Source organism: Eptesicus fuscus, chromosome 9 (genome assembly GCF_027574615.1).
Source record: "Eptesicus fuscus isolate TK198812 chromosome 9, DD_ASM_mEF_20220401, whole genome shotgun sequence".
Lineage (NCBI taxonomy): Eukaryota > Metazoa > Chordata > Mammalia > Chiroptera > Vespertilionidae > Eptesicus > Eptesicus fuscus.
In genome coordinates, this window is record NC_072481.1 from 82128516 (window position 1) to 82153041 (window position 24526).

Sequence of the window (24526 nt, forward strand, 5' to 3'; positions counted from 1 at the left end):
TCTGGATCTTGAGGGGCCATTGTAAGGACTTAAGCATTTACTCTGAGTGAAATACAGAGACATTGCAGAGTTTTTTAGTTATCATGATACAACTTTAGTTTTTAAAGGATCACTGGCTGCTGAATGGAAAAATTAAGATAGGCTGGGGAAAGGAGGGGGGAGAGTAAGGGTAGAGACAAACAAACTTGAGAGGGGCTATTACAGAAATTCAGGTGAGGTGTGAGAAGTGTGATTCTAAATACCTTATTTACCAAATCTAAGGCTCTATCAGTCTATCTATACTAATAAAAGGGTAATATGCTAATTAGACTGGATGTCTTCTGGACATCCTTCTGGTCAAAGCCATGGTGGCGGGGGCAGAGGCAGTTAGGGGCGATCAGGCCAGCAGGAGAGAGCAGTTAGGGGCAATCAGGCAGGCAGGCAGAGGCGGTTAGGGGTGATCAGGCAGGCAGGTGAATGGTTAGGAGCCACTGGTCCCAGATTGTGAGAGGGATGTCTGGCAGTCAGATATCCCCCAAGGGGTCCTGGATTGGAGAAGGTGCAGGCCAGGCTGAGGGACTCCTCTCCCCCAATGCACGAATTTTGTGCATGGGCCTCGTGTGTGTGTGTGTGTGTGTGTGTGTGTGTGTGTGTGTGTGTGTATGTATGCCTAAGTGACCGTTCGACCAGTAGCTATAATGAGCACTGACCACCAGGGGGCAGACGCTCAATGCACAGGCATGGAAACATGGAACAGACTGATGAATCTCAGAGGGAAGCAGGGAGGGTGGGAAGAGATTAACCAAAGATCTTATATGCATACTAGAGGCCCGGTGCACAGAATCTTGCACCAGTGGGGTCCCTCGGCCTGGCCTGCACCCTCTCACAACTGGGACCCTTCAGGGGATGTCGGACTGCTGGTTTCAGCCTGATCCTTGCAGGCCAGGCCGAGGGACCCCACCAGTGCATGAATCTGTGTACCGGGTCTCTAGTTGTAATATATACATCACATATAACACTAGGAGGGGAAAACTAGCAAACTATGATTCAACTAGAGGCCCGGTGCACAAATTCATGCATGGGTGGGGTCCAGCTGGCCCTGCCCCCAATCCGGGTGGGGGGGCCCATCAGGGACGGGGACGGCTAGGGGGAGAGGCCCTGGGCAGTTTGCTGGCCGTCCCCATCCCCGATCGGGGTTGAGGGGGTGGCTGGGGGCAAGGGCCATGGGAGGTTGTGGGGGGCTGATCGGGGCATGGATCGGGTCGGTTGGCCACTGCAGTGCACGTCATAGCTCCCGGTTATTCCACCATTCCCGTCACTAGGCTTTTATGTATATATAGATGCTTTCTTTTTTTTTTTAATATATATATATTTTAATTGATTTTTCACAGAGAGGAAGGGAGAGGGACAGAGAGCCAGAAACATCGATGAGAGAGAGACACTGACCAGCTGCCTCCTGCACACCCCCCACTGGGGGATGTGCCCACAACCAATGTACATGCCCTTGACCGGAATCGAACCTGGGACCTTCCAGTCCGCAGACCGACGCCATATCCACTGAGCCAAACCGGTTTCGGCTATAGATGCTTTCTTATCACTTTGAACTTTTATTTTACATTTACCCTTTGATCTTTGAGGGTATTTAACATATTTTTTTTTAAATATATTTTATTGATTTTTTTACAGAGAGGAAGGGAGAGGGAGAGAAAGTTAGAAACATCGATAAGAGAGAAACATCGATCAGCTGCCTCCTGCACACCCCCTACTGGGGATGTGCCCGCAACCAAGGTACATGCCCTTGACCGGAATCGAACCTGGGACCTTTCAGTCTGCAGGCCGACGCTCTATCCACTGAGCCAAACCGGTTTCGGCTAACATACTTTTAATCAATATTACTTGTATGCCTAAAAATGATGAAATAGCAATATAAATTGACTGAAGTGTTCCCCAAACTTATTATGTTCGGTGTCCAAGTTCTTAGAACACTTTTTTAGAGTTGATGTCTGTGGTTTTCTACATGACGTTGTCTTCTATGCCATCAAGAATATTTCTTAAGAGTTCTCCATTATGTCTGGTATTTTCTTCCAAGCTTCTGCTTGCATTGTACAGGTTTTGTTGCTATCACTTTCTTAATATTGCCTGAAAGTATTAACCATAGGTTTTCTGACAATAGCTAGGACTCTTGTATTTCTTTTTTAGTTGGCTTGTTGACTAAAATGTCTTAGGATTGCAGTTATCTAGATGTTTCATCAGGAAAAATAATCAAGTCCCAGATTTTTTGTGAGCTCATTTTTTAACAAATTCACATCTGTGCAGGCAGTGACAGTTTCATCATAACAGCTGCCTGGCCAGATGTAGGGTGCCATCGATTATAAGACACATTCCAGTTTCAGAGGTGTTTTGAGATGACAGGATACTCAGAGGCAGAGAATAGACATCTAAGGTATAGATTATTAATATTCCTCAAGAAAATCCTACAAAAACAGAAGAAATCAAAGCTATAGAAAAAACATTGCTACCCAAGAAAATCCAGAGTCTACAGATCAAAATTGCCCACCAAGAAGCATTATTTATTTATTTTAAGAAGCATTATTTAATAAGTAGTGATGGAAAAAGTGTTTATTTTAAAATATATATAATCTTAGGGTTTTGTTTTGTATTTATACCACAGTAAGTTCCAGATGGATTCAAGAGTATGCATAAAAGTAAATAAAATATTTTTTAAAAACCCACTGTGAGCCAAGACCATTTTCTGATGAATTAGATGTGAAAATATGAGAAACAGTATCTGACTTCAAGATCTTGGACCTGAGGCCCTGTCTGGGTAGCTCAGTTGGTTGGAGTGTCGTCCCATATACCAAATGGTTGCTGGTTTGATCCCTTTTTCTCCCCCTCTCCCCATCCCTCTCCCTCTCTCTAAGCTTGTCCTCCCTACAAGGATTAAAAAAGAAGAGCATCTGTGGTGAAGTGGGTATGAGGGCAGGGTGGTCGAGGGTAGGTGTGGGTAATGGTAGGTAGGTTGATGTTCAGAACCATTGCAAAGGTTTTGTAAGTTTCATTTGAAATTGGTTAAAAGACTTACTAGATGGATTTTTTTCTCTCTTTTTGTGTGGCACTAAAGTAAAATCAACTTCTCAGAGTGAGCAGATTTTTTTGTTTCTTCTCATTGGTAGATGGTGATCATTTATTTGGAAAAGGCTTAGCTGGTTGTGGACATGTTTTTATGTTACCTTCTAACTATTTTTTGTCCCACTTTAGAATCCTCAGTTATGTTTTGCCTTGTCTATAATTAACCAGTGGTGATACTCAGTTTGTAACAGTGAGTCAAGTGGTGGTTATGGTGATTGTGATTTGGAGAGTTCTTTATTTTTATGACTGAGATCTTCTGGGACTTACACATGCAACACACCATTCTTCTACTTAAAAAAGGGAGGAAAGAGTCTTCTCTTAAAGGGATCACCAAACAAGTATATGTATATGTTTTGTACCTGTGATCTCTCACTCTTTAGTTGTAGCTAGAGAGTATGTATATTTACAGAACAAAAAGTTAACCTAGACTGTATTAGAGTTATCATGGAGCATAGGGTGTTTATACAGCTTGAAAACCTTAGATCTACTTCAGAATAATGTTTCTTCCCCAGTTCACCTCACCAGTTTGAGAAATGTCTATTTATAAACTAATTCAGTATGGGATTAAGTAAAGTTCTTTTGTTATAGAAGCAGGTCTCATTTAAAATAATCCAGTTTACCAGTTCCTTAGGCTGACTTGAAATCTTTTTATAGATACATTGTTTGCTTTTATTTTCATAGAAAAAACATTTTAAATGAAATAAACAAAGCTTATGCTATTGAGAATATGATTTTATTGTGTATATTTAGCTTTTGAATAGTATCTATTTTTTCCTAAGGCAATAGAAATGAGATCTATTTTTCTATTATCTTAGAGACTTAAATTATTCTCACTTTGTCTAATTCTGCATGGGCAGGAGTGATTTTTGTGTTGTTGTTTTTTTGAGAAACAGTTTCCTGGGAAACATTGTTTTAAATAAATCCATAATTCAGATACATGCTACAACCTGGATGGACATTGAAACATTAAGCTAAATGAAAGAAGTCAGTCACAAAAGACACACATTGTATAAATCTGTTTATATAAAATGTCCAGAACAGGCAAATCTGTAGGATCAGAAAGTAGATTGATGGTCATCTGAGATACAGTGATGAGGAATGGGGAGTGACTGTGAATGGGTATGGGTTACTTTTTTGGAGGGATGAAAATGCAAAATTTGATAATGACGATGGCTGTACAATTCTGACTAAACTAAAAACCATTGCATTGTTATATTCTACTTTTAGAAACCTATAATCTTGCAATTTAAAATTTCTATTATACTTTTTAAATTTATAGTTTACCAGTTAAATGCTATGTCCTTAATTCCTTGTCCTCAAAATTGTTTAGTTTTAAGGTCGAGTAAATGGTATTAAAACTTAGTTACTTTTCATTGAGCCCACCTGACTTTAACAAATTTTCAGTGTTTTATCACTTTCTGATTACAAAAGTAATATATGGTTTTAGCATCCAAATAATAGAAATGTTTAGAAATACACAAATGTGCTAGCCTCTTTAAATATGATGACTGTGTTAACTTGGGTATATATCCTTTCAAATCTGTTTCTAAACTTATGGTAACCAGTATGTCCATTGTATAAATGTTTACAGGAAAGATGGGGTTATAGTTTATGCACTCTTCTATAGCTTGCTTTCTTCATTAAGTAATATATATTGGGCATCTTTGTCAGTGTACACATTTTTTTACTTATTTTGCTTAATTTTGTAATTTAACATTTATGAAATGGGGCTGCATCTTAGGATCTGTGGTCTGTCAGAATTTAATGGGCAGTGTTATTTTTTAGACATAAAATAATAGCATATCATAATTATGGAGTCTGGGTTTTGGTGAATGTCCTATAAATGGACATTCTTTTTAATTTTTTATTTGCAATTACAAACAATGTTATAGGACATATATCCTTGCATATGTTTGTTTTTCTGTAGGATTAAATTGTTACAAGTGAAATTGCTTTGTCAATTTTAATAGATTTTGCCAAAATTTCTTCTTAAAAGATCAGTTTACAGTGGAAGAGAGGGCTTATTTTCTCAACTTTCATCAATACTGGGTATTCTCAGTCTTAAATCTTAATCTGCTGTGCAAAAAAATAATCAACTTGTTTTTGTTTGCATTTTTTTAAAATTGAATGAAGTGTCTTTATTGTAATTGCACTAGTAATCTTTGTCTACCTGTATTATGAGAATTTTTTATATTTGAAATAATGATCCTTTCTCACATGTGTGGCAGATGTTTGTTGTGTAAAGTTTATTTTTCTTGATCTTTATGGCAGGTTTTGTCACAGGGAAGTTTGAAACTTTTTTTTTTAATCTAAAATGTTTTTGGTTTTTTCCCCCAATTTTGTTGTAGTTGTTGTTCACACTGAAACCTTTGTATGGCACATTTTTTATCAGAGTATTCATGTGTGCTGATTTTCTTTTGTAGTACTGATCTGAGTTCTTTTCCTGAATTTGTTAAGAAAAATTAAGATTAGCAAACCATTTTAAAAGCATCTCTGTTTGGACGTTGCTGAACATTAGAATTATAAACTCTGCTTAATGAATAGGATTGCTTTTTATTCTATTTATATCCTTATTAAGAGTCTTTTGCTTTTATTCTATTGATATCCTTATTAAGAGCCTTGGCTTTATATACTTTTGTTCTAAAACACATCATAATTTTGTAATGGGTTTTAGTGGGAAGAATACTGTGCTAGAAGTAGAGAGATAAGGGTTTTTCCCCTGTATGTGTGTCATTAATAAGTGGTGTTCTATTGGATAAATTCCTTAAACTCTTTAGGTCTGTTTTCTCATTGGTAGAATGGGAAGGTCGTAGTAAATATTTGACTTGTGTTTGGCTTAAAATTCTAATAACTTGCTAGTTTTGTTGATTATTAAGAGTCAGTGCATTTTTGTGCATTGCATTATCATTTCCTCCCTTAACTCGATGCAACTATATTTCTCAGTATTTTAACACAGTATTCTTGTTTCTGATTTGGTTGCTCAGTTGTTTTTAAGTACATTCTTCTAGCTTTTTACTGTGAAATCTGTTTAAGCATCTTATATTATACACAAATTATGCCCTAATCATCTTTACATAGTTTTGTTCAGAAAATATTTGTGATAATCAAAGCAAAGAAATAAGACATAGAGAGAATGAAGATGAAGTAGGATTTGGAGTTTTAGGAAGAAAAATTGGACTTAGATTTGGTGTCAGATAAACCTATTCCAATCTCATCTCTGCCATAGTGTAGAAAATTTGCCCCTGAGTCTCTCAACCTCTGTAGTTTTGTAATTGTAAACAGTAGTAATTCTTTCACAGGATTATTATAATGATTAATCATAGCCATTTAATATACATTCAGTAACTTATTCTCCCTTTAGATGTAACAACTAGTGATAGAGCCAAAAGAAGGACTTTGATTTTATTTTATCTTTTTTGTATACTTGAAGCTATTAAATTGATTAGCCTCAAAATCTTGGAGTATATCTAAATGCATTTCTTTATGAATTTTAAATTCATCCTTTTCCTCTCTTGAAATATGTGCATTTGAGTTTTTTATTTTTATATAGAGAATCCCCACTCTTAATGGGACTGTGTTTTGCTTATAACCATCCTTTTATAAAGGCATCCCAAATAGACAAATAAGTAAAATTAGTAAACTTAAAATAGCACTTGCCTAGTTAGGATTGTACTTCTGTGGTAACTAGCTTTCACATTCATTTCTAGAAATGCATCACATATATCATATATAAAATGATAAACCTGAGTTATGTGTTTATACTTGAATCTCTGTAACTAGTATATGACTTTCTTTTTTTAAATCCTCACACAAGGACATATTCATTGATTTCTTCTTTCTTTTTTTTCTTTTTTTTTGGGGGGAGGGGGGAGGGGAAGGAGACATCAATGTGAGAGAGAAATAATCAGTTGCCTTCGCATGGGCCTGGACCTGGGTCCGGAATTGAAACCAAGACCTTTCAGTGTATGGGACACCATTCCAACCAACTGAGCCACACTGGCCAGCACCTATATGACATATTCTTAAGAGCAACTTATTATTTATTAAAAGTTTGTTTTCATGTGGTCTCTGAACAAATAAAATAGGTTACTGAGCTTCCCCTCCCTCCCTCTCCCTTTTTTTTTTTTTTTTCTTCTTCCTCCCTGATTAGATTACAAGAAATGAGATTTTTCCATCTGGTATAGATTGTATTTTAGAGTATTTGCTTTTAGTCTCCCTCTACTAGTTTTGGATTAAGAAAATTGGTAGTTCTGTTATTTTAAAGAGACAGCATTTGAAAGAATGTCTTGAACATAAAAGGGAGAGATGCTTAGCGAAATGTGTTGTTTTACAGCCAAATTTATATCCGACTGTTGGGCTCCAGACACCAGGAGAGGTCGTTGATGCCAATTTTGGGCAACATCCTTTTGTGTTTGATATAGAAGACTACATGCGGGAGTGGAGAACCAAAATACAGGCACAGATAGACCGGTTTCCTATTGGAGATCGAGAAGGAGAATGGCAGACCATGATACAAAAGTAAGTGAAGAAATTTGAATGGATATTATTCAAAAGTACTTTTTTATAAACTACTATAGGCCCAGTGCACGGATTCATGCACCGGTGGGGTCCCTCGGTCTGGCCTGTGGGGATCGGGCTGAAACCAGCTCTCGGACATCCCCCAAGGGGTCCCAGATTGCGAGAGGGCGCAGGACAGGCTGAGGAACCCCACCGGTGCACATCAGGACTGGGGAGGGACCGCAGGAGGGCTACAGGGCATGTCCGGCCCATCTTGCCCAGTCCTGATCGCCTGAACCCCAGCAGCAAGCTAACTTACTGGTCGGAGCGTCTGCCTCCTGGTGGTCAGTGCATGTCATAGCGACTGGTTTAATGGTTGGACACTTAGTAGTATATTAGGTTTTTATTATATAGGATGTTATTCTTTTGGTACAAAGTAATATTTTAATCTCTATAAAAATAACTTACTCTATTTGAACAATTAAAAATAATGTTTGATTTGAACATACAGAAAAGTATGTTAGTCTGACTTACTAATTTGATGGAAGAAATAAAGTGACACTAGATCACTTAGGTTGGGGTCATTCATTTTCTATCATTAGTAATAGGATTTAATGATTTCCATAGGTTACATGATTCAACTAATAATAGTGCCAGTGCAAAATATAAATTCAGAAAGATAATTTAGATGCATAATTCAGGATCATTTTTTTAATATGAATTTGACTATGTTGTTCAGTAGTTTAAATATTATGGGGGGAAAAGAATTATTACCCAATAAGAATAAGCATCAAAATAATGATAAAGTTTATATACTGGAATACAGACTTAATATGTATATTTCACTTTTCAGGATTTGGCTACATTTTTCTAGTGAATGGGTTATTCTGTAAGAATAATGTCAGCTATTTTTGTTTACTATTATCCCTGTTTTGCTAAATATTTTTTTATCATGTAGATTTAGGAAGGTTCTAATTGCTCCTATTCTAAATAGAAAAATCTGACCAAAAACTTCTGGCTTAAGAAATTTTTAAAAATCTTATGATTATTTTAATGCCATTTGCTTGTATGTGGTATTATTAGACATTTAAAAGGAGATAAAGGAAATGAAGCCAAGGAACAGTGAAGGTGGAGTTAGGATCCTAAGTTCAGGACAAATACTTATGATCCAGTAATAGCAGCAGGGGAGGGTGGGAAGCAGCAGAGTACACACTGGGTGTCAATAAAAATACTGTAAAATGAATAACCTTTCTCACAACTCATTTTTTACCAAAAAATTGCAGTTTGTTTTATTAGGTTACTTTTTATGAAAAAGTAGAATTTCATTATGGAAATCAGGAAAATATAATTCCTATGACAATCACCTTTTTAGACTGTACCTTTGCTGAAAGGCTCAAGATGACACCAGATATCAGTAGTACTAAATGGTAGCTCATAAAGCTTGAAATAGTATAAACTTAGAAATGAAATAAACACCAGTAAGTTTCAATAGTCATTTTCACTACTATAACCAAAGAAAATGACGAATTCTTTCAGATACCATCAATCTGACACAGTTCATCTTAAACGTCTTTATAATTGCTTTGAACAGGCTGAAATTGAAAAATCTAATAAAGGTTTTTGTGTGTACCTTTTGGAGGAGATAATGATTGGAAGATATGTTGATGATTCTGAAAACATGCTTCTTCACTAGAGCAATTATCATCAGGTATTGCAGAATCTGCACTAGTACTTTTGTCCTGCAGTTGAAAGAATAGTGAACCTTGACCCAGAATCTCATAGTTGCCATGAATTAGAGCTAGGATAAGTTGCTTTCCTGGGGTCACTGCCCTTTAATGCTTTAAAATGGTCACCACTGAGCATCATGGCAGGATAGTAGCAGAGAAAACATCATCTTATCCTACAGCCAGAGTTGTGTGAGGGCCCCCACCCCAACCAACCCCATTCTTCACAAAATAGACACTCACCATGACCTCCTGGAAAGTTTATTTTCAAAGGTTCTGCCTCTTAAAATAATTTGCATTAGATGAAATAAAATGAAAATTCTGTTTTTTTAAATGCCCTCTGGTCAGTCCCGCTTCCCTGAACCACTGCTTCTTCCTACCATTTTCTAGCAGGTCTTTAGTAGTCCAGATGAAGGCAGGTTTCAGGTTGAATATTTGGCTTTATTGACTATCTGGGTTAATACTGTTTAGCCAGCAGTTTTTCTGTTTGTGGTTAAATGTAAATACATGTTTTGGCCACTTGGTGGCTTATTAAAAATAAACCTGTTCTTTGGAAGAGTGTCACATATAAATCACATTTGAATAATTAATCTCCTGGTGCACAGCCATACCAATTGATTTAGATTAGAAGGCTGATTAGTATTATCACCTTTATAGACTTTTTTTCTGGAGGATTATCCAAGTTCACTTAAGTACTTCTTGTGTTCACAACTTGTGATCCATCTACTGTAACTAATGGATAAAGAAAGGGGTTGAAGTCCAGAATACAAGGAGTTAATCTGTTATTTCACGTTTGTTTTATTTTACAAAATGACAACACTTTATTGGGATAAGTTGTAATAAACGTGAAACAGGAATTATGGTGAGTAGGATTGAATATAAGGATGGGAAACAATTGTAAAGGACCTGGAGAAAATGGGGTGTCCTTGATTCTCTGATAATACTTATTTTTAGGGACAGTAGTCTCAACATAGCATTTGCAGTTATCTTTTTGGAAATACTACGTGAAAGAACAAAATTATTTTTTGAACTTTAAACTTGAGGTTATTAAAGCCTTAATTATTTCAAGGGAATAGGTTAGTTTTGTAACACCAGAGTAGACCTTGTTTATGTAAATTGTAGTATGAAGCATGTATTCTCTTGACTAAAAGTTGTGTTCTTTTTTTTTTAAAGAATGGTTTCATCTTATTTAGTTCACCATGGGTACTGTGCCACAGCAGAGGCCTTTGCCAGATCTACAGACCAGACCGTTCTAGAAGAATTAGCGTCCATTAAGAATAGACAAAGTAAGGACTTATGGTGCATGGCTAACACTTGTTTTCAGATTATAGGTTTGGTTATATCGACGTTTATAAATTTGTTAAAATAAATTTTAAAATTGATGCCTCTGAAATTTATTTTTATTGATATTTTTTAAGATTACCTTTTAAAAATTCACATAGGACTTTGCTAGCATTCTGGATGTAGAAAGATATAATTTTGGAGACATATTGTAAGAATGTGTACCATTTAAAAAAAATGTTTTATTGACCTTCCAGGAAATAAACATTTAATAAAATGGTTTTATTTATTAGTAAAATTGCCCCATAATTAGATGTTAGTGGAGGTAATATGTGAAAGATAAATACCTTTGCATTTAATTGCTATCTAAATTTAAGATAGTTTTGATCTTAAGCCTTTATTGCTTAGGTTCTAGTGCTTTTAGCCAGAGCAGTGTGGCCTGTTCTTACAAAGGTAAGTCAGCATGATAACTGTACCATAGTTAGTCATCATAAAATTGGTATATCCATCAGGAACGGTATAACTTGATGAGAGTATAGGCATAAAAACAAAACATGGGCAAAATCATGATGGATGAAAAGAAGAATTTTTTATAGGTCAAACTGCTATAATATCATTGACTACATTGTATTGTAGCTACTGTATGCTTTGTCTCACTATATAATAAGCTCTTGTGAATAGGAAATGATCACATATTCTTTGTATCCTCATCATCTAATATAACAAATACCTGACACAAGGAATGCTCAATGAGTATCTGTTGAATTCAGATCTTACTAAGTCTAGCATTCTTTTAGTACTGGTTCAAAAGGTTATCATAATTACTTTCAACAGTAAAGATATAAAATTAAACGATTATATTTGATAAGACATTTTGAGTATTATTTCTTTGACTTTCCTATGTTCTTTTTAAAAAACACTTTATTGAGGTATGGTTGACATTAAAAGCTGTACATACTTAGTGAATGTAATTTGATAAGTTTGGAGATTAGTATATGTGCATGAACCCATCAACACACCATGTATGCCATAAAAATAGCCATCTTTTTTTAATTGATTTTTTTAGAGAGCGAGGGATGGGGGAGAGGGGAGAGAGAGAGAGAGAAATATCGGTGTGAAAGCAAAACATCAATGGACTGCCTCCTCCATGCCCCCTACCAGAGATTGAGCCAAAACCCTGGTGTGCACCCTTACCGGGAATCAAACCGGCAACCTTTAGTGCATGGGACAACACCCAAACATCTGAGCCACACTGACCAGGGCCGTCTTCTTTACTTTAGTTTTTATTACTTCAGTATTGATTAACAGATACTTTTCCTATATTACTTAAATGATAGTGTTTCTACTCTTAAAAAATTAATCTTTTGTTCTTTTTTTCTAAATAGGAATTCAGAAATTGGTGTTAGCAGGAAGAATGGGAGAAGCCATTGAAACAACACAACAGTTATACCCAAGTTTACTTGAAAGAAATCCTAATCTTCTTTTCACATTGAAGTGAGTTTGTTTAATAAAATATGCTATGTTTATTATATATGTGTGTTATATGTAACCAAAATAATTTCCATGTTTTAATTTTTGTTTAACCTTCTTTCAAATATTGACATAAAATTTTGTAATACAGCACATTTAAGTAACAGGTTACAAAAATACTTGTGTTGAGGAGTATAAACAGATGGCATCTTTTGTTTGGTCTTCTGTCATTCTATCTCTGTGTTTCCAAATGTGAAAATCTTACTTAGAAGATGGGAATCTATCTGCAAAGCACCTCATAGTAAGTCTGTGGCATTTAAAAAAATTGTGATAAATATGCATAACAAAAATTTGCCATTTTTACATTTACAGTTCAGTAGTATTAAGTACATTCACATTGTTTTGTAATCAGTGCCAGCTGTCCATCTCCAGAACCTTTCTAACTAAAACTTGGTACCCATTAAACATTAACTCCCCATTTCTCCTCTCCCTACCTCCTGACAACTAACGTTCTGTTTTCCGAATTTGAATTTGACTACCCTGTGCTCATATAAATGGAATCATGAAGTATTTGTTCTTGGTTAACTGGCTTATTTCCCTTAGCATAATGTCCTCAAAGTTAATCTGTGTTGTAGCATCTGTCAGAATTTCCTTCCTTTTGCAGGCTGAATGATATTCCATTGTATGCATATACCACATTTTGTTTATTCACTCATCCATCTTTACACATTTGAGTTGCTCCTACAGTTGGATATTGTGAATGCTGCTGCTATGAATAGGGGTGATGAAATATCTGTTAGAATTCCGTCGTGTTCTTATATACAGTTTGATTTGCTACCAAGTGCAAATATTATTTTGATTAAATTATTTGGGGGCTAAAAAGGTAGTCCATTTTGATTTTATTATAGCTATAGATAAGCTTTCATTTTCTTAGTAAATTTTGATTAAAGGACATACAGCTTTTGCATATAGTCTATTTTTCTGGAAAATTTAAAAATATTCTAACCAGTATAGTATGTAAAATCATACTTAGTGCTTTTAGCATACTATCTTAAGGCCAAAGTTATTGATAAATACAAGTTATTAAATTATCTCCTTTCAGAAATCTGTTGCTATTAAATAAATGGCTATTTGAAGATTATCTAAGTAAATCTTTTTTCTTTTTTTAGAGTGCGTCAGTTTATAGAAATGGTGAATGGTACAGATAGTGAAGTACGGTGTTTGGGAGGCCGGAGTCCAAAATCTCAAGACAGTTATCCTGTTAGCCCTCGACCTTTTAGTAGTCCAAGTATGAGCCCCAGCCATGGAATGAATATCCACAATTTAGCATCAGGCAAAGGAAGTGCTGCACATTTTTCTGGTGAGATTCAATCTTATGATATTATCTTTATATTTTTGCCCTTCTTTATACTTTTGAACCACAATAAAATTTTAAAAAATCTAGACACTTCTGTAGCAGTTTTGCACATGTGTATACTTGATCTCAAGATACTCTGGAAGAAGAACTATAGGTGGATCAGATGCATGTGTTTTTAGTACCAGGAAGTAACTTGAAGAGCTATTTCTGAGAATAAGTTATTATAGCATATCTTCGTAAACAAACACTAATGTTTGAGTTGTCTCTAGAAATTAAATCATAGATATTTGGTAATGAAAACATAATTACATGTTTTCATGAAGTTTAAATTTAAAGGTAGTGATGTGTCTGTGATGTCTTATGCCACCAATCACCAAATCTAGCTGGGCTGTCTGCTATCTATCTTATTCTTTCTCAACCAAGCCCAGTTCATTTTCTCCTGTTCACCACCGCCTCCACCACTCCCCAACCCCCCCGGTTTTGGTTTTGGTTTTTTGCTCACCAGCCTTATTCTCCAGGGCTTTTGGTATTCTCTTGATTAGAATTCTCTCCTTTCTTAGTTTTTATGATGATTTCTACAAGTTTATTTCTAATCCTCCTTAGTCTTCCTTCTTTGCTTGTCTCTTTCATTCTGTTTTCCCCATGGTGTTATCTTCCTCAGTTCATTTAACTTTATAAAACAGAAGTCAAGTGCTGTTTCCTTTTCTTTCATAGAGTAACAACTTTGCTTTTTTTCAATCAGCATATAGCTCTCTTTTTATATCCCATCCTGTACAGTGCAGATGATTCTCATATTTGTATCCTTAGCTGCTTCCCCTCTTGAATATCGTATACAGTCACTTCAGACTTGGACAAATTCTTAGCCTCAATAAAATGGGGGTGATGATAATAACACTGCCCTCATGGGGGATTGATCCATAATGAAGCCTTCAATAAATGTTAGAAGAGATGATAATTATAGCTCACAATTAAGTGTACATATATCTTTTCAAAGAAGTTAACTGTTTGTTTACTATTTAAATAGTCCATTGATTTAAATAGTCCTATATTTTAAATACAAAAGTCAGAATATGGGTATATTATTTACAACCTAATAATAAACGTTTGTTTCTATTTTCAAGACCTATCTTCTTTTTTTCTAGGTTTTGAAAATTGTAGTAATGGTGTAATATCAAATAAAGCACATCAATCATATTGCCATAGTAAACACCAGTCAACTAATTTGAATGTACCAGAACTGAACAGTATAAACATGTCAAGATCACAGCAAGTTAATAACTTCACCAGGTAAGTGATTTCTCTAGCTTTTACGTTACTATAAGCAGCCTAATTCAGGTTATCATGTTTAATAATTTGGAAAATTTGAGTTATATGGCTAATAATGGAGGTCTAGGAGTTCCCAAACCCCCAGAGAATAAAAGGTTAAGGGAATAAGTTTCCCAAAGCTTTTCAGTCTCTCAGTATGCACATAGGCTCCTTCTTTGTTCCTTCTTATTACTCTCCATTCCTTTGCCCTTATAGTGAGGTTATAAGGACAAATGCAGGGCTCTGCAATCTACTCTTCCTGCCGTCACAGACCTATACAGATGATCACACACATGCTATTTGTTATGTTTCCACGTTAAGTCAAAGTATTGCATTTAACCTCTAGTATTAACATATACACTTTTACAACTATTTTTCCTCTCTGTGTATATTTTTTTGCTGTAAATGTATGTGGAATGTTTACTGACTTTTAATTAACTAATTTTACAAAAAAAACCCTCTTATTTGATAGCCTTTCTTTACGTTGCTTGGTTATAGCAGATGTGGTTAAGTCATTTAGAACAGTGGTCTCCAACCGATGGTCTGCAGACCACTGGTGGTCCGTGAGGTCCAAAACGTTGGCAACTGCTGGTTTAAGGAAGCCTTTGGCGCAGCGGTTGCCAACTGGTGGTCCGTGAGGTCCGAAAGGTTGGCGACCACTGATTTAGAACATAGAGCATGAGGGTAGTATTGAGGACCTATTGGATGTTAGCCATTTTGCTAGGCAGGAAGAGCTTTGAGAGAAAAGAAGACTATCCTATATAATAAAAGGGTAATATGCAAATCAACTGAACGGCAGAACGACTGCTCACTATTATGTGCACTGACCACTAGGGGGCAGAGGCTCAACGCAGGAGCTGCCCCCCCCCCCCCCCTCCCGTGGTTACTGCGCTCCTGGCGGGGAGCAGGCCTAAGCTGCAGTCGGACATCCCCCGAGGGCTCCTAGACTGTGAAAGGGCGTAGGCCGGGCTGAGGTGTGTGTTGTCCCGCTCTTCTTCCTCCAGTGCATGAATGCCGTGCACCGGGCCTCTAGTATCACTAAATTATATCATACTCAGGTTTAATGTTCATGAAATCTTTTAAAATTTCCTGAAATGTAATTACCTGAATTCAATACTAGTGTGTGAAAGCAAAATCTTATGAATTCAGCCTGCCCAAATCATATAGCATTTGAATCTCAATTTGGTTTAGAACTCATAACATTTTAAAAATAATTATAATGACCTTGGCCGGTGTGTCTCAGTTTGTTGAGCGTTGTCCTGTGCACTGAAAGGTTGCTGGTTTGATTCCTGGTCTGGGCACATGTCCAGGTTGTGGGTTCAATCCCCAGTTGGAGTGCATACAGGAGGCAACTGATGGATGTTTCTCTCCCCCTCCCCCCGCCCCCTTTCCCTTCCTCTTGTTCTAAAATCAATTTAAACAATAACAAAAAAATAATGAATAGATTTTACAATTTGATGCTGGTTTGGTCTTATAACATGAATTGATTGGTCACACTGCATTTTGGGGGAATTGTTCATCAGTGCAGATTTTAACAAAGGAGAGGGAACCTAATTTTTAGCAAGGAGTCTTAATGGAAATATGACTCCAGAAAAAGGAATATATGTAAAAATCTGTATTTGCAAATTTGGCAATTTATCAGAATCTCCAGGTTATCCTTCACAAGTGACCAAAATTTACTGAAGTAATGGTGTGTGGTACAGGTTTTAATGGAGGTCCACAGAAGTCATATGAGAACAGTAGAAAAAATAACTACCTTTTGCCGAGGAGGTCTGGGTATTCTTTAACAGTAAAGATGACATACTAAAAACATAAAATTAGAATATTTAGTAGTAAAAATTATGTATGGGAATTTTGAAAGGTAAGATTTTAGTACTTATCATTGATAGAGAGTTCTGCCATTTTTTGCAATCAGGATTGCAATCAGTTGGTGAGTTTTTCTCTTAAATACTATCCTCATGGCAGGAAGTTGCTAAAGGGACCTATTACTACCTGAGTTCAGGGAAGGAAATGTAACATAAGGGGTTGATGACACAGCATTCTCCCTTGTGTTCAGTATAAGAAAGTAAGCTTTTAAATCCCCTTAAACTGTTCAACAGTAACAGTTATTTTATAGTTGATAATGATTTTCCTTGCAACAGTATTGTGTAGTAGGCAAAAATGGTATTAACTATGAAAACCATTTTACAGATGTAGAGCTGAATACCAAAAAAGTAAATGTGTGGGTTTTTTTTTAAGGTCAATAATTAGTAGCTAGTAAGTTGCAGAACTCAGACTACTTCCCAGGATTTGTGACTTCCAGACTTGTGCTTTTTCCATTATACTTCCCTCTATTTGAAAGTCTCCTCTCCATGCTAATGTCTGTTCTAGTTAAAACTCAAGTTCACGTTACTTCTTCCAGGATTTTTGCCTTGATTTATATCCCTACCACATGTTGTGTTACTCCTTGCAATTAACTTTTATCATAGTAATAGTCCTCTGCAATAGAACAACTTTATTAGCTTTTAACAGGTAGTTTGCACCTACAGGGCAGAGACAGTTTCATTATATCCTTAGCACCTAACATGGAACATGGAGAACATGGCTCAGAGGCTCTTGAATGTGTATTGAATGAAAGAATCCCTCTCAGATAGTATATTGAATTGTTTTCTTAAAAAATGGTTTAGTATATTTTTAAGATCACCAAAAGCTATACCCTTAAGGATTTCTACTAAACATTATTTTTAATGTTAATTTTTTTTAACAATTCTCAAAGGTCACCAATATAATACACAGCTTTTCTGACTCATGAAAGAGTCCTAAGGCAATTGCCACCTTCTTTCTAGATCTCTCTGTCTTTTCACCAAATAGGTTATACTGATAGAAGTGTGCATACCACACACATGGTACTTAAACCACACACACAAGTCACGCAAGGTGTTAACCATCTCTGGTGGCATTATGCGTAGAGTGCCTTTTGTTCATCTGCATTCAATGTTGTTGGTTTTTCTAAGAAATGAATATCCCTTGCTTTTTTTTTTAATAGAAAAGGTCATTTTTATTTAAATATTTCCTAAATTTTCATCAAGTGTTGCCTTTTGGGCTGTGTAATCGTTACCTAGATCTTCATAGGCGATTCTTAAAGATTAGGTATTTATTGTTGCTTACTGTGCGGATGAATCTGAAGGTCCTACATTGACTACTATAGTATGTCCAAATGTAGTTATTGGCACATAGTTATTCATTCAGTAAATATAAAATGAGTGAAAATTGAAAACACCCTAAATATCCAAATCAACATTTTTAAAATTAAGATTTGGCAATACTTTTAGTACGTGTATTTTATTTCCCTTATCTCCAGGAGTACAACTTTGTTAAAAGTCAGCTATATATTTGGCTTTGAATATATTCAAGACTTAACTAAATACCTACTTTGAAGTTGAGTAGTAATTTATTTTAAACTAAACTGCAAGTATGCGATTTCTAAAATTAGGTTTGTTTTTTCGTTTTCAGTAATGATGTAGACATGGAAACAGATCACTACTCCAATGGAGTTGGAGAAACTTCATCCAATGGTTTCCTAAATGGTAGCTCTAAACATGACCACGAAATGGAAGATTGTGACACCGAAATGGGTCTGCAGTGATATTTCTTACATTTTTAATAAAAAATGATGACTACAAGGTTATGTTTTTACTCGTACTGATTTACAGCTGATGAGCATAAATCAAATTTAAAGATAGATGTATGTGCCATTGGATTTGACAATACACATTACTTCTCTTAAACTTTCTTGTGAGAGTGGGTTGCTAGACAGAGCAGAGTTACTTTATAGTACTTTCTGAAGTTAAATGCTACAGAGTTTTCTTCGCTGAACTGTCTGTTTGGGCTCAACTTTAGCGCTGTCATTAGTGCAGTGGTACCAACTTAGTGTTAAATATCCTTCAGAGCAGTGGTCGCCAACCAGTGGTCCCTGGATCACTGGCAGTCCGTGCGGTCTGAAAGGTTGGCGACCGCTGCTTTAGAGCATATTTAAGGTTGGAAATATAGAAAGGTTTTATACTTATTTTACTATAGCCAGTAAAGGCCAAATGGGTAGAGATGCTTTTATAAATTCTAATCAAACAGAATTTCTTAAATTTATTTAATGTGAATATATGTGACTAATCATAGTTCAGTGCCTGGCACTTAGTAGGTACTTAAGTGTGACTCCACCTCCTCTTCCCCCTAAATTAAATGTCATGCTTAATTTTACTTTCTTGACCGCTTGTGTAGTAAATTGTATTGTAAAGTTAAATCATCAGCAAACTTTCCCATCAGTTGGAAAGTGAACATTACTAAAGCTTATAAATTCTTCTTTGTCAGAATTCCATGGCCAACATTAGACTTCTCAGTATTTTGAGGTTAAACAGTATTTTTTCAAATTGTTATGGGTATATATAAGAAACTACTTTATAAATGTAGCTATTATTTTATTATTTATACAACTACCTTGTTGTTGGGAATTATGTATTCTGTATAAATCCTTTCTTCAAGCAAGGAGTATGATTAAAAAGGCAGCCTAGTTTTATTTTATCAGATAATCAGCAACCTTAAAATTCGGAGTAATTTGAGCATAGTGATTAAGAGCAGGAGTTATACAGCCAAATTACCTGGATTCAAATTCTGCAACTGCCACTTACTAGCTGTGTAACCTTGGACAAATTACTTAAGAGCTCTGTGCCTCGGTTTCTTCATCTGTAAAATGGGAATTATAATAACTGCCTCATAGATCATAGTGACAATTAAATGAGCTAATCTGTGAAAAGCTAATAGAACAAAGTGCTTATTACATGTTATCATCATAATCATTTGTGATTACATGTATTATTAGTAATTTAAATGGTTACATTATTAATCATTGATTATTGTCAACCAAAATATATACCATAAGATTATTTTCTAAAAGTAGTATTCTTAGCATAACTAACCCTTTTTTATTAGTAAAATATGGTATCTTTGGTGTTTTTATTGGAATTTTTTCGCCTCTCTTAGCATCCAGGAATCATTTAATTTTGTCTCTATTCTATGGCAGTTAAAGTAGCCTGACAGGCAGTTACTAACTTTTTCTTTTTTTCTTAATGTTGCTTATTGTAGTTTTAGAGACTTGTGCTTAACTTTTTATAAAATTTCCCTTGACATATAGGTACATCCTAACACTGAGAAAGGTTGTCACCTGACTTTCAACTGCATGCTAGATATTGGATCCTAGACTCTTGAGACCTAGATAAAACGTACCTTTTAGCTGCAAAGTTTCATATTAAATTAATCTGCATATTTAGAGAAAAACATTAGGTAATAGTTACTAAATTAAACATATAAAATGTTATAAACAATTTATGTTCATTTCTCCATTGCACTTCATTCAGTAAGGTAGTAAAATACTTTTTTGGTTACAGAAGTTGATTCAAGTCAGTTAAGACGCCAGTTGTGTGGAGGAAGTCAAGCCGCCATAGAAAGAATGATTCACTTTGGAAGAGAGCTACAAGCAATGAGTGAACAGCTGAGGAGAGAATGTGGCAAGAACACAGCAAATAAAAAAATGCTGAAGGTACATTTGTTTTCCCCTGTAAAATATAAATGCATCAAAGGAACTAAATTGTAGTTTTGTAACACACTGAACAGAGCTAGAAATTCTTGTTGCACATGAACTCCTCCCTGGCTTCCGATTTGAGTGAAAGTGTTTTATGTTTGGGCAGTTCTGCTCTACTGGAAATAGCACTGGAGTTCAAGTAAAAAGTATGGATTCAATCCCCACTTGTGCAACCTGTCAGCATTGTGTGCACTTTGTCAACTTACTTTTCTTAGTGTTTTTTCAGCTATAAAACTGGCAAAGTAGGAAAAATGTGAGTATGCTGATAAAACTGTAAATTTGAGGTATTTTTATTTTAGTAAACATTGCTCAGAGTTGCAGCAAATTGAAAGTCTAATACATGGTTTTCATTTTGATGATGATTGGTGAAGGATTTGGGTCATCTAGTTAATACATTTTCAGGTCTTTTTTAGATTGACATTTATGATAGCTAGTAATATGGATACAACTTAAACAACTTAGTAAGTTAGGCACAATTTTGTGTATCATTGAAGTTGGGAGTTTTCTCCTACCTTAAGTCAGGATTGTAATTAGCTGTGGAGATGTTATTCCTTTAAAAGCTTTTGCATACTCAAAAAAGTCCTACCAGCTCTGTAAGTCTATGAAATATTAACCTAGCCATTGTATTTTTTTATCCTGCGTTAGGTTTGTTATAGGGTGGAATTTCTCCATTGCTAGTGGGAGTGGCGTTCTCATATCTTGAGAAAAATAATTTTCTAAGACGCACGGGAGAAGGAGATATATTGAAAGGTTTACTTGTGTGTTATTGTATCCTTTGGTTTGCAAAGTCCCATTTCCCTTAAACCAGTCTCGGGAAATGTGCAGCTGGAGGTTCAGCAGAGCTAGAAGCAAAACCAGTGTCCAAAGTTTCTGCTCCATGGTGGAGCTGAGTGCAGCAGTGCATCAGGCTGATTGTAATCCATCAGTCCATTGTGTGGGCCATGTGGGAGAATGCAGGGGAGCATGCCCCCTGCAACAAGAGTCCCAAGAGAGCAGGAGGGCCAACAGAGCCAAACAAAGGCAGGGATTCCTTTGTAGGGAGTTTAATGAATACCAAATCTTCCCACACTTGCAGTGGCCATTCCTATTCTGACCTATGGCTTGTTCCCCGGTGTGATTGACAGACAAGTACCTTCCCACATCACTCAGACCTGGAGAGTGTTAAGCTGCAGCTTCCTGGCAAAGCTGTACAAATGGCATGCCTACATTATCTAGCCTTCTCTTTGCTTCTTTCCAGTTATTAATAACCAGGTTATTACAGTGGTATCAGGTTGGGCTCAGAGGTGGTAAGTTATAAACATTTTCTCCTGAATGTTTTGAAAGTTCAAAAAACAAAGGAGAGATTCGTGTTGTGCTGCTTGGGTGTAATGTACGTAGTAGCAAAGGGCAAGGCTCCTGACTCAAACTGAGAGTGCACCAGTAGCAACACCTAGTAGCACTGAATATAGCATAAAGTCAGCAAAAATCATGCACCTACATATCTGCTTGATCTAGGATGGGTTAAGGAGACACCTATATACATCTCCAGTTAAAGGTATGCACTCTTGTATTTTCGGTATCTGAGGTGTGAAGAGAGGTGTAGTCACTATACTTAGTACTTCATCTACTGGATAGCAAACTGCTATTCTAATAGTGATCATCAGCTCTTAAAAAAAGTTTAAAAGATAATTGGTAGGTTATTTGATTTAAGCTGTTTTTATTTTTAAACATTCTTTTTAAAAGAAATAATTTGTATTGATTTCAGAGAGGAAGGGAGAGAGAAATAGAAACATCAATGATGAGAGAGAATCACTGACTGGCTGCCTCCTTCATGCCCCCCACTGGGGATTGAGCTGCAACCCGAGCAGGTGCCTTGACTAGGAACCAAACCATGACCTCCTAATTCATAGGTCAACTCTCAACCACTGAGCCACATGGGCAGCTATTTTTTGTTTAAAAAGTCAAATCAGACATTCATACACTGTTAGGAAAATAGCTGTCCATATTTGCCCTATAAGTTTATGAGTTCTTTGAGGTCAGGCTAGGTCAGTGGTCGGCAAACCGCGGCTCGCGAGCCGCAGTTTGCCGCTCTGTTGACTAATGAGTTTGCCGACCACTGCGTAAGGCATTACACTTACCCAGAAGTTTAAAGACATTAGTACATTATTAAAATGTTTTTTAAGTGTTTTTCCCTAAGGCAGTGGTCAGCAAACTCATCAGTCAACAGAGCCGCCGTTTGCCGACCACTGGGCTAGGTCTTTCCTTAACTCCTCCCCTTTTAAATATATCTTATGCATATAAAACCTAGGTATTCAATGAATGTTTATTCAATTGAGATTGAATTCATTGAGAAGTATAACTGATTTTTCAAGATTGGGTATTTTCATCACTATCAACTTTGTAGAACCTTTTCTCATATCGAGTGGCAAGAAGAAACTTATTTCTTGGCCTTTAAGTTTAAGATAGCTAAAGTCATCTATTTAGGAAATTATTTTGCTAGATACCGAGGTTCTCAACCTTTCTGGTGTCTAGACACCTTAAGAAACTATTAAAGATTCTCAAAGTTTATTGATTTTACTATACTAGAAATTAGAACTAAAACTAAAAACAATTCATTAGAAATAACAGTAAATCCATTAATTAAATATTTTTGTGGAAAAAAAACATTTCCCCCAAGTGGGGAAAAAATGAGAAGCACGGCATTGCTTTACATTTTCACAAGTCTTTTTAATGTTAGTTTTAATCAAGATGAGCTGGATTCTCATACTTACCTCCACTATGTAGTTTTGAGAGAATGAGAAAAATGAAAGTAGTATGTCAGTGTTACTATGAAAATAGTTTTGACTTCACAAAACCTTCTGAGAGGGCCTTGGACCCACGTGTCCCTGGACTTACTTTAAGAACTGTTGTTTGAGTGGATATTTGGGAATATGAGATAATTCTAAGAATTCATAGACCTTTTTTAGAGCAGGTCACTGTTTTCTTGCTAAAACTTTATGCTAATTGAGCATGATGAAGGAATGTGTGATTTCTGCACACATTCTGCATACAATCTTTGAAAATTTAAGATTTCACTCAGTCAGCTTATTGTCCTTGATTCCAATTTGCATGAAACTCAGAAAATGGCATTACATGGCCTATTCTCAAAAATATTCCTTGATTATATATTATGTGAAAGTGTAATTCATCTTCATCTAAAGAATATAGATGGCTTTGATTTTGCATCTCTTGCCTTCTAAGCAAATGCCAACTGCTTTAAGAGACTTCCTTTACATTCTGAGCTGCTTTCCTCCCATGCCCCTAACTTTTTTTTGACCTAGATAGGAAAGAGTAAGTAACCTTACATTCAAGTACCTAAAGAACAAGGCTGGAGGATTTGAAGCAACTTGAAGAGTAAAGGTTTTTGCTGTAGTTGAAAATATTTAGAATTTGTTCCTTTTTATTCTTCATTTCAGATCACATGTGATGTAGGGGGTTATTTTTTCTGGTTTTGTATAAACTTCTGAATCATATATATATATATATATATGGAAAGAATGGTTTGGGTAAAGTCAAAGGTAAGATTACCTAAAATGCTTTATGATAAGGTGCACGTGTACAGTGTTTGCTTCCCCTCAGTTGTGGAGTAACTGGCACATTGCAGCCCATTCGAGTAGCCCACCTGTGGTGAAATGGCAGGGAGTCCCTGCAGTAGTCCAGTTTCCCTTGACCTTTTTTCTAGTTTTGTCAGTCTTCCTTTCCTCTTTCCCTGTTGTCTTTTTGTTCATACCTGCCTAAGTCTGCCAGAGGCTCCCTGGGAACTGCCTAACTTTGGTCAGCAGCTGTTTATGGAACTTACGCAGTGTGGCCAGGCACTGCTGTAGGCAGTGTGGAGAGTCGAATGTGCATGAGCAGCCCAGCCAGAAGGGCTTTTACTCCAGTAACTGAAGCAGTAGAGCCATTTAGACTCACTCTTTATAAACTGCTATAGATTTTAAGGCAAATATTAGTAGTTTCAGAATCCTACCTAAATGAAGTCACATTTCCCTTAGAAATTATTCTTACTGATGTAATATTTTTAAAATAAAAAGTAACTCATAATGTCTTTGGTTACCATCACCAATTAAGTTTTATAACAGGATTTTAAACTTAGAAGTTGCTTTGTTGATTTCATTCCCTTTGTAAAGGAAGATATGGTGCTAGGTATTTACTATT

General features: G+C 36.0%; 1 protein-coding gene across 1 annotated transcript in view; it reads left to right on the forward strand.

The window, feature by feature from the left end:
* RANBP9 (RAN binding protein 9) overlaps positions 1-24526 on the forward strand; it is a 95624-nt gene that overhangs the window by 64688 nt on the left and 6410 nt on the right. The window contains exons 6-12 of the mRNA XM_054721455.1: positions 7442-7626; positions 10503-10615; positions 11996-12104; positions 13250-13440; positions 14580-14724; positions 18235-18356; positions 20160-20311. Coding sequence (XP_054577430.1) covers positions 7442-7626; positions 10503-10615; positions 11996-12104; positions 13250-13440; positions 14580-14724; positions 18235-18356; positions 20160-20311 — 1017 coding nt within the window. The remainder of the gene's footprint in view (positions 1-7441; positions 7627-10502; positions 10616-11995; positions 12105-13249; positions 13441-14579; positions 14725-18234; positions 18357-20159; positions 20312-24526) is intronic.